The sequence below is a fragment of the Ruditapes philippinarum genome, unplaced genomic scaffold, assembly GCF_026571515.1.
Source record: "Ruditapes philippinarum isolate M1 unplaced genomic scaffold, ASM2657151v2 ctg6272_1_1_1_1, whole genome shotgun sequence".
Classification (NCBI taxonomy): Eukaryota; Metazoa; Mollusca; class Bivalvia; order Venerida; family Veneridae; genus Ruditapes; species Ruditapes philippinarum.
This window is the reverse complement of record NW_026857250.1, coordinates 42,082-53,905: the sequence shown is the minus strand read 5'-3', so window position 1 is coordinate 53,905 and position 11,824 is coordinate 42,082. Positions and strand designations below refer to the sequence as shown.

Below are 11,824 nucleotides of genomic sequence, written 5' to 3'. Positions count from 1 at the left end.
AGTAATATATATATAGATAAAATTTCCATTATTATTATACGTATGATATATTGTTTATTGTTACTCCGACCCAGGAAAAGAAGAGCCGTGGACATTAACACGTGGGTATACTCCATATGGATGTCAAGATTGAGCATCGGTAAGAAACTGTGCGACTTTCCGATGACCCATGTGGGCACAGAAACTATCTAAAAGGCCTTCGGGTGTAAGACCTGTGTTTGGCACTAAATAAAAATTAAAATTAAAGAATGCGACACAACGTATGCATTTTGTATTTAAACTGTATGTACGTGTCTGTGTGTATGGTCATTTAACACCATTTATCACGTTTGTATACATCGTGTATATTGATTAGCAGCAGCAACTGTTTCTATGACAACGAAACGCGTTAACAAACAAATTCCCGATAGTTCATCTCGATAATGTGTCATTTAATATTGACCAATCAGGTGGCTACAATTCCTTCACTGCGTCTGATAATAATAAACAGGAAGTTACAGGTATAATACAGGTGTGTGTATTATTGTTTATTCAAGCATTACAGTTTAATTATTTTACGTACTGTAGACATTACAAAGAAACTAACGAGGCGTTGCACGGAAATATTCTTGTGGAGGGAAATTTTAAAATAAAAAACGACAGCCAGGTAAATTATACTATGGTAAATCTATATCAAATAAGTATTTAAGTGACACTATTACTAAAACTTGGTGCAAGTAAATATTCCTAAATAAAATTATGTAAAGAATTGCATGAAAATAAGAAAAGAGCATTAAACGATATAAAATAATATAGAGTTTTCTATTTATATTCATGATGACAAAGTGATTCAATAGTTTAATCTATAAAATTATAACGAGTCCAATAAGCTGTTAAGAGTTCTAGTTTTATGACAGGCAATCCTTCAGCTAGCTGTGTTAGTGCATTTATGTTCAATAAATGCATGGACATAATCAGATTTGAAACTTATAAAGGCTTTGTCATATCTTGTTTTGAGTCATGAATTCATGTGCAGTATTCAGTACTTTAAATGAGTAAATAAAGTAAAGACCTACATGTACATGTATATTTTAACATACTAAAAATATTTATCTTATACGGCATACATGTACTTTTATATTTATATCATATGAAATTTGTACTAAGGAATAGGGGTGTCAAGATTACTCTGTCTGTTGAGTAGACAAAACAAAATCAAATTTTTATTTCATTAAATTTATTTATATATTCCTTCAAATTAAAACAATTGTTCACAACTTTTGTTTTTTTTATAAAATTTCTTTATTTTCAATTATTACTTTTAATACACTAATTTTTCCTTTTCTGAAGAAATATAAAGTAAATAAAATGTTTACAGGTCTTAGAATATATTTGTGTATATATAATAAATAGATGTTTCCATTTATCATGGTGTTGTGATCCTACATAAAATATGGGGGTAATAACCTCTATACAATATAAAAAGATGCTTCTCATTAATTATGAATCATAACAGGCATCTAAAAATAATGTAATTAATGACATAAATATATTTATAATGACTAAGTATAGAAACTTTTATCTATTGTTATGGTAATTTTACACAGTTTCTTACCTATCTAAATGTTAGGCATTAACTATTGTTATTTTTTTTCGTTTTTTTTTTCAATGTCAAAGAAAACACTAAATCAAAATAATGATGTTAGTATTATATATGTTTATGTATAGGTTAGAGTGCATATTGGGTGTTCTTCTTAAATAAGAAAGCTAAAAAGGAGCGGAGCTTGCGAAGCGACTGTAGCTTTCTTATTTACGAAGAACATCCAATATGCACTCTAACCGGCTTAGTGCTCCGCCCACTTGCGTTTTATAATATAAAACGTCCAGTTTATATAAAATCTGTTCTATTATTGTAACCTGAAAATTTGAAAAATCCTCGTCCGTGATTGGCTTAAAAAAATTGGCGAGCACTAAAAATAGTTTTCAGGGATTTTATTTTTATCCAATTTAGCAACAGGTGACTGCCAGCTAGCCAAGGGTCAAAGGGATCCTATTTAGTGTGAATTAACGTTGCACAACTCAGTAAGTTGAGGTTTGTGTTCTATGCTATAAGAAGATGTTGAGGTGTATATTTATTGAAAGGTTGTCCAAAAAGTTAATATTTGACAAGTTATTTGGCACATTGGTCAATACACCAACCCCCTCTACAATCCCCCATACCTCTTCTAAATACATAAATTGAAGAACTTTTCATGTAAAGTTTGTTTAAATATCTAAATATGATTGCCATTTAATTTCTTTTGTTTCTCAAAAAGATATTCAAAACTGAAATGATTATATAAGTGTATACAGGCAGTGTAATAATGTATCATTTTTTGCATCTAATCACTGAACACGCTCAACACCTATGGGAAATACTTAAATTAAATTCAAAACAGAAAACTTCAGGTGTGTAATAATGATATTCTTTAGTTCAATAAACTGCTAGCTCTTTTACTAAATGATAATGAGATTTTAATTACAAACAAACTTTTATCATTAGAAAAACTCGTTCAAGGAAAGATAAAGTTTAGATTACAATTTATTAGAATATATGTTTACTCATAATAATAACATTAGTGATCACTTAGCTTTACAAATTAAAGACTGAATTTTTTTTATGGAAGTTTAATACAAAAAAAACATGGTCTGTTGTAAAACTGCATTTCTGAAGTAATAAATTTCTCACTTGTAACATTGTGTTTGTATATCTTTGATGTTCATCAAATAAAAAATGAAAATGGCTAATTTACTATATATATACAGGTGCATGAATCGTATTGAAAATTTAAGTGCTTAACCCATTACCTCATATACACGCCTTTTAACGCTTTTTTCACCCCCCCCCTTTTTGTTGTCTCAAATGATGAAAAAATGCCTTATTTAGGCCCCAACACTTGTTTTTGTTTGAGAAATGTTGTTAAAAAAAGTGACCTCTTTTTCGGCGCGGCCCCCCAACCAAAAGATACATCAGGGGGTTGCCAGAAGGGGGATGTGCCCCCTTCTGTTTGGGGGGTTTGAAGGGGGGCGGAGTCCCCCTCATCGCCAAGAAAAATTTTGGACTTGTGAGAGGCTGTAAATGACCCCAGATTGATCATAAGGTAACGTGTAACCAACGCTGAAAAGCATTTGACTCTATCTCAATCCATTGAGAAAGTGCAGCACTTTGAAATCAATTTTGATGGAAAAAATCAACGCAAAATAGTGATTTTTGGCAATTTTGAGATGTCCCCTCGTTGCCATGGTAACAGAAAATTTAAGCCTGAGCATGTTGTTGCAAGTGCAATGGTCCAGTCAACATTTGTGCCAAGTTTGATTAGTGTTGAAGCAGTTTTTATAGTATTATAGCAATTTGAACTTGTAACGGGAGACTTTTCAATGAAAACAGCCATTTTTCACAAAATGCTCATGAAGTAATGGGTTAAGACTGTATAATTTGTGCCGCGTCACAACAAAATCAACATAATGTGTTTGCGACCAGCATGGATCCAGACCAGCCTGCGCATCCATGCAGTCTGATCAGGATCCATGCTGTTTGTTATCAGTTTCTCTACTTAATAAGGTTGGTAAGCAAACAGCATGGATCCTGATCAGGCTGCGCGGATGCGCAGGCTGGTCTGGATCCATGCTGGTCGCAAACCCAGTATGTTGGTTTTGTCGTGACGTGGCTCATATAATTTATATTTATCTGTTTGTTACTGAATTTTAGATATTGTTTATGATTGTCACTGATACAGACAAGGATAACACCATGAATCATATTTCAAAGCCAACAATTTTTGTGATGGACAGTTCATAAATAGCAATTTAGGTAAAAAATACACGTAATTATAGTATCATACTATAGTGGCTTTATAGACAAACTGAGACTAATTAACCTGTGAATTTTAATCCTTATCCCCACATGACCCTATAGAGATCAGTATAGTGGGGACGTATAGTGGGGACTTTGACTTTTGGATGATCATATCCCAGGGATTTTATTAGGCACACAATCATGTCACAGGCTAAGAAAAATGTGCAGCCTGACAAGGACTCAAACCTGGGAATCCTCTGAAGACCATTCTGCAGATATACCCACATCTTACACATCTTCTCGCACTATCTGACCCACACTGTCCTGGTTGTGGCTAGGTGGGGCTGGGATGAGAACTTTGAGGTCTGTGTAACAATTCAGGGTCTTCCTTTGGGAGTAAAAGGTGGTGGTGAAACCTTATCAATAAACTGTGCACTTTAAGTGTTCAATATCCCAACACAAACAAACTTACATGTTCATTATGAATTCTGATTTAATTTTCCTTAATAAAGAAAAACTTTATTATTTAGAAATTGGGACAAATTTAACAATTAATTTGTATTTGGAATTGGGCCACAGTATTTTGTTTTGAAATACAAAAAGCAAATTTGTGCAAGAATTTAAATAAAAATGAATAAAAGAAGTATAAAATTAGGAATTAATTTCTTTGTAATGTAACTGATGAAGAACTTAAGCTTGTATACATGCAGTGGCGTACCTACCGATACGCCAATACGCATGGGCGTATAAAAAGAAAAAGTTTTGAAAAAAATAAAATTTCAAAAATGAAATCATTAATTTGGGTGTAGATCGATAAACATATTCATAGCTGCTAATTGATTCTACAGGTATGCTTAGGATGTTACCTAATATTCGAATATGTGTTACCTTTTTATGCACAATCAAAACTTCAATTATGAAGAAAGGGGGTAAAAATATGATATTAACAATTTCTTTGGAATTTTCTCTTTTTTCAGCTTGTCAGTTAAGCGTTATAATATGCTAATAAACCTCTTCAAAATGCAAATAAGGATAAGAAATTGTCCAATATATTATAATCATTTTTTTCAGAAGAATCAAATCAGTGAAAAGTAAACATTTATTTTGTTTTTACATCTAGATCTATATGCAAAATAAAGATCTTGTTTGCAACTTGGCGTTTGAAGCACAATGGAAGGGAGTGATCGAGTTAGCTGTATGGAATATGTCATTTATATTTTACCTTTTAACTATAAATCAGTATATTATTTTTAAGTTAGTAATATTCATTCAACTTATATTCATTTCAAATTATGTAGAATAGTTTTGACACTGTGAATCAGATCTTTAAAGTGAACTATTGCCAACATCCATCGTCACAAACCAAATTCAACTTTTGTTTCTTTGACTGTAAAAAAGAAGTATTTACAAAATATATCACTACAGAAATTTTTTTCTACTGTATTATTTTATTGAGTAAAAAATTGCACACTTCTGAAAACAATGATATATATTCTTTATTATATGTAGTCTCATCTATACATATTTAAAACATAGACAAATATACAACGTCCATATGAGACACGTCATGTCTAAATTCTTTTATTTTCGCCGACTTTAGATAACAAATTGGCGAGTCTGTTTATACCAATATGCTTTATGTGCGTGAAGCATTTAACTTCGTAATGAAATAACTTAAATATTTCGAAAGGAAATTGAAAGACTAGAGTTGAGAACAAAAATGTTAAGACAATATTTATTGTCTACAACATTGACATAATACTCATTACAAAATATTTTAAGAAAGCTAAATGATCATGCGAATAACTATATGTTTTTTAGTTATGAATACGATAACTTTTCGTTACACTAAACATTTAAGCTGTTGTCTGTTTGTATTAAAGTCATACAGATCATTTTAAAGCATATTTTCCTTGATTATATCTCACGTTAAGTTATGGTGAAACAAAAGAAAATAACAAGAAAAAAACTAAACTAGTCTTGTTACAAAAGGAAATAAAACCCATCTTTTTTACACGAGAGACACCTGACTATTATGTTTTGTTTTTCTAAAAGCCAATAACTTTTGAACTTTTAAAACAGTGTACACGTTAGACTTCGTGCTATTTCTCTTACATTCAAAATATGTACTTGATGTTATTTTCATAAGTATAGATAAAGACAATAGTAGTCGTAACATTTAGCTTAAATATCCCCTAAATCCTTAGTTATAACACATAACTATATTTGATATATAAGTCTCTGGTGATCCTTCGGCCAAAAACCGGCACTCGGCGTGCACTCAGATTAAGCCGAGGTAAGCCCTTGACATGTATGTATGTTGTTCAAAATTAGTAGAGTTGTTAAATTAATTGATAAATCACAGTTAAACATTAAATCTTAACATATTTTACTAGATTTTGACTGACACATGTGTTAATTCCTCTTTTCCTTTGTATTCATCATCATGTACACTGTATTAGTATATATATATATATATAATATTATTTACATAATAGTGACATTTATTTTTGTATACAATTTTGTTTACAACATCAATAACAAAGTCATCAAATGTGTGAAAAATCATGCTGGAAGCAGATGGCAAGGCCAGGTGGAAAAGTGAAAAAGTGTGCCTGTTTGAAATACAGTCTCTTTTGTTATAAGTAGTAGATGGTGTGAAAGTTTTAAGATATTTATATAAATTAAACAAATTTAACATTGCATTGTTGTTATTATTTATGGTAAAATCATGAGACTTTATTTTAAAATAGAAACTTAATTGATATTAAGAGTTGTAAATTTTAAACGCATTTGTGATGAAAACAATTTGAAAATCAATATTTGAAGATTGGAGGTAAGGTTTCAACATATTTTTTTTTTTGGTTTAACATTTTTAAAGGCAACAGGAGATGTTTGGAAATTTAATTTTAAGAAGCAAAAGAGGAGGTACTTAGACTATACATGCATATTGATTAGTTTTACAAGAATAGTCCGTAACTGATATAATGAATAATTTGCAAAAAAAGCCAATTAATAAATCTGTTTGAGAGATGCAAATTGTTTAACTTATAATGATACTGGATGTTTGGATATTGACTAATGTTCAAGAAATATGTATATTGTTTTTAAATGATATTTATATAATTATAATATTTTTGTAAAAATTTGTTAAAAAATAAAAATCTTTTGATAAATAAAAATAAAACCAATTCTAGGGCATATTTAGGGCCTTTAAAATTAATAATTATTTATTTTTATTTTGATTCAGAACAATTTTATTACCATTATAAAAATCTTAAGATACTTTAATTAAAATTAATATAATTATAGTGTCCAGCTTTATTTGTCATCTAATGAAAACACTGTATTTCTTAAAAAATCTGTTTGTTAATTTTTATAGAAGAACAAAAGTCAGTACTATGTCAAATTCAATTCATACTTGCCTTTTATTTTTCATAGTATGTCATAGAACTGTGTTAATAAAATAGTTGTGATGTAATAAAATGAAAAGTATGAAGCCAAATAAAGCTTGACTGTGACTTAAAGTATATGTTAGCATTCATTCGTATCTGTTCTAGAGAAATTAGAAACATTTTCCTGTCGCTATCACTCCCGTCGAAGTTTCTAATTTCTGTAGAACAGATACTGATGAACGCTATAAGTACAAGTAATTAAATATTTACAAAAAAAAATTGGCAAAGCCGCCCAACCAATTTAATTTTGTAAATACGTACTTATAAATTTTAACCAACTTAGTGTTTTAAATTATTTTTATAAACAGTCAATTTTATAATATTAGACTGATTAACAGTTTGCTGATTTACCAACATAAATATGTTACGATTCATTTGAAATACACTGCAATCCTATTGGACAAAAAATAATTTCAAACACTAACATATACATAAAATTCAATTTTATTGTCATTATTTTATTATCTGATCTGTCTATAAGTACTTATATACCTGTGTCACCTGTAGTTCAATGTTCTAAAGATATATCATAATATATACAGCTATTTATCAATTCCTATTATCTGATACCTCGATAAAGAGATCTTCTGGTTACCAAGGTACTGTCCTACCCTGTGATACAAATCTACAGGGAAAATAATTCAGCCTCATTATAGAAATTAATGGTTGAACATCAATAATAATTTCTTAAAAGCAGCTGTCACCATGGTTACCATTCTACACAAAAAAGCATATTATAGTGACAGTTAATATATTTCAAGTTACATTTGTAGATTTCAATAACAGACAATTATAAGATTAAGAAAAATTTTCTCATTAAGTCGTATCAGCAAAGATTTTGAAAAGCTTATAATAGCCCAAAGGGGTTATTTTTTGCTGAGTCAAGGAAAATTTAAACAGGAGATAGAGAAATCTAATGGTTCATTTCCAACCCCACAACATTTCCTTGAGGATATTTGGGCCAGAGTTACAATAATGTCTAGTGCATTTATAGGAATTAAAGATGTTCAGGGTTTTTTCCTCAGCAATTTGGGAACATGATGATCCCCAGAATCGGGAAATTTTACGGTATTTTAGACAAATTGTGAAAAATGACAAAACATTGTATACATCAAATAAGAGAAAAAAATCAAATATATGGTTAATTAAACCCATTTAATATTTCACTCATAAGCATTTATTACAATTAAGAATGCAAGTCATGTATGTGACAGTGCAGTTAAATGTAACAAAATGGCAATCATTTCATTTATTTTATTTTTTGTTCCTTGAATTGGGAATTTTCTCCTTGAAATTGGGGTAAAAAACCATGCTTTCTGGCATTCAGGGAAAATGACCCAATATCGGTCATCAAAATGGGTCAGAAAATAACCCTGATGTTATATAAAACTTTTTAAGACGAGTCTTGAAAATATTTAATTAAATCGAACTGACTGACAATTTAAAAGCAACTAGAATTATAAAAAAAAAAATTCAGGTGACATATTTGTGTAAAGTTAAGAAAAAAATACAAGACTTCATTTTGATTCATTTACTTAAAGTAATTAACTTTCATAAAAAGTTTTTTTTCCCTTTTTTTGTTGTTGCTTTTTTCACATAAATTGAAATTTTTTTTTCATAATAAAGTCCTTTAATATTTAGAAATTTTGTTGTTATTAATGCATCGCTATTATACAATAAAGCATGGTCAGTAAACACTTTAAATACCGGTACTACTGAAAATTGCTTTTATTTTTAGATGTACAATAATTAAGCTTCATGACTTTGTTGGCTTTAATTATAAAAGCTGATAATAATATTGTTTTAGATCAATTCCTTATGAAGGCAGGCAATCACACCTAGCTAAATTCTCTGCTAATCATTGTTATTGAAAAATATTATTGGTGTTTTTTTTTCTTCTCCAGCTAATCATGTTAGACCACAGGCCACTTTGATGCTGTTGAGGAAAATCGTGTTTGTGAGCAATATAGCATGGAAGGCGATGTTGATATAAAAATGGCTAAACCTCATGTTGATATAAAAATGGCTACACCTAACATGGAAATGTTTAACGCGAGGACTAACACTAGCAATGGTCAGGTACAATTGACTCGTGTCGAGGATTTCGGAGGTGAAAGTGGATCTGATTCAGGAATTAAAGTGAGCTACATGGGTGCTACAAGTAATCATAATAGAAAATCAGAAACCCATAGAAAACAATCAGGTAGGGATTATTTCAACCTTAAATCTACCGGAAAAGTTTCACCATTGCCGGTACAGTCTCCAACATCTGCTACGAGAAAATCAGCTTGGGAACGTGCTCAAGATGCTTTTGAGGCGGAAGATCGATGTAAAAAATCGCGCCGGAAAGAGGTAAAAATCGAAGACATCGATGTCCTGCGAAATGAAACATGGTTTAATCAAAGATCATATAAACAGGTGTTTAAGACGAAACAGTTCAAAAATCCAAAATTAGAGAGCCTTTATCAAAGATATTTTTTCAAGTTAAACCAGTACAATCTCTCAATTCTGATGGCAGTTTTTTGTGTGATTTCTATTCTCATGGTAATTTTTTACTACGTCAGTGGAGGGGTGCTACCTATGCGCGGCGTTTGCCTCGGACTCATAATTGTGATATTTGTCTTTCTAGAAATTCTTTGTAATAGAAGTTCATTTGATCAAAAACAAGCTCAGCTGGTCTGTTATGCTATTATTGTTATACTGTGTGGATTTATTTGTATCATTACCGTGGATACGGATCCGCGTTCTGCGTCCGACAGCGTATGGTGTGCAATTCTGTTTGTGTATATGACGTACACGCTATTACCAGTTCGTATGCGTATAGCTGTTTTTAGTGCCAATTGTATAACTCTTCTACATCTCATTATAACTGTTATAAGGAATTATGATGACAATTCTGTATGGAAACAGGTAATTATTTTTTCGATTCACCTTAAAATAATCTTCCATTTTAAAGGCACATTATGCTTCAGAAATTCAAACTTATTAAATTCCTTAAAAATGTTAAACATCACTTCTGTTTAATAATGTGATAATAATGGATTAAGAGCATGTTAGATGTTAAACAAGTGAAGAAAGTAGCGCTGAACATGCAGTTATGTCATAAAGGTAGCGATTAAAATGCAAACAAAGTTTTATTTTGACTACAATATGAAATCCTAATTTATGATAATAATTCACTATAATTATATGCAAGTTGCCAACATTAAGGCAAAATAAGCAAAGATAGTGGATATATGTTGCAAATGAGTGTGTGCTTTTTTTTTGAAACTGTTAACAAGAAATTTTTTTTTTAGCATTTTTGAGGCATAATGGGCCTTTTAGCAGCATCCAAAACTTTAAGAAAGCTACGTGTGCTTAAATGGTTAATTTAAAGATATCTGCCTCTCAGAATAGGAATAGAGGGAAAATTGGTTCAATTTTAGCCCTACTCAGAGGTCACAACCATGTTTTTTTAGTTGCCATGGCAACCAAAAGAAAAAACTTTAAATATCTTCTTTTAAAAAACCCAAAGAGCTAGAGCTTAAATATTTGGCATGAAACATCTTCTAGTGAGTGTCTACCAAGTTTGTTCAAATAAAAGCCCTGGGGTCAAAATTGGCCCCGCCCCAGGGGGTCATTGATTTTCCCTATATGCATATAGTAAAAACTTAAAAAATCTTCTTTTAAAGAACCCATAGAGCTAGAGCTAAGATATTTAGCATGAAACATCTTCTAATGGGTGTCTACCAAGTTTGTTCAAATAAAAGCCCTGGGGTCAAAATTGGCCCCGCCCCGGGGGTCATTGATTTTCCCTATATGCATATAGTAAAAACTTAAAAAATCTTCTTTAAAAGAACCCAAAGAGCTAGAGCTAAGATATTTGGCATGAAACATCTTCTAGTGAGTGTCTACCAAGTTTGTTCAAATAAAAGCCCTGGGGTCAAAATTGGCCCCGCCCCAGGGGGTCATTGATTTTCCCTTTATGCATATAGTAAAAACTTAAAAAGTCTTCTTTTAAAGAACCCATAGAGCTAGAGCTAAGATATTTAGCATGAAACATCTTCTAATGGGTGTCTACCAAGTTTGTTCAAATAAAAGCCCTGGGGTCAAAATTGGCCCCGCCCCAGGGGGTCATTGATTTTTCCTATATGCATATAGTAAAAACTTAAAAAATCTTCTTTTAAAGAACCCAAAGAGCTAGAGCTAAGATTTTTGGCATGAAACATCTTCTAGTGAGTGTCTACCAAGTTTGTTCAAATAAAAGCCCTGGGGTCAAAATTGGCCCCGCCCCAGGGGGTCATTGATTTTCCCTATATGCATATAGTAAAAACTTAAAAAGTCTTCTTTTAAAGAACCCATAGAGCTAGAGCTAAGATATTTAGCATGAAACATCTTCTAATGAGTGTCTACCAAGTTTGTTCAAATAAAAGCCCTGGGGTCAAAATTGGCCCCGCCCCCAGGGGGTCATTGATTTTCCTTATATGTGTATAGCAAAAAATTAAAAAATCTTCTTTGAAAAAACCCAAATAGCTAGAGTTTAGATATTAAGCATGAAACATCTTCTAGTGAGTGT

The 11,824-nt window shown here is 31.1% G+C and overlaps 1 protein-coding gene across 1 annotated transcript in view; it reads left to right on the top strand.

The window, feature by feature from the left end:
• Positions 1 to 475: 475 nt before the first annotated feature.
• LOC132749184 (adenylate cyclase type 5-like) overlaps positions 476 to 11,824 on the top strand; it is a gene marked incomplete at its 3' end in the record, with an annotated part of 53,424 nt that continues 42,075 nt past the window's right edge. Inside the window, 2 exon segments of the mRNA XM_060738897.1 lie at positions 476 to 646; positions 9,174 to 10,179. Coding sequence (XP_060594880.1) covers positions 9,241 to 10,179 — 939 coding nt within the window.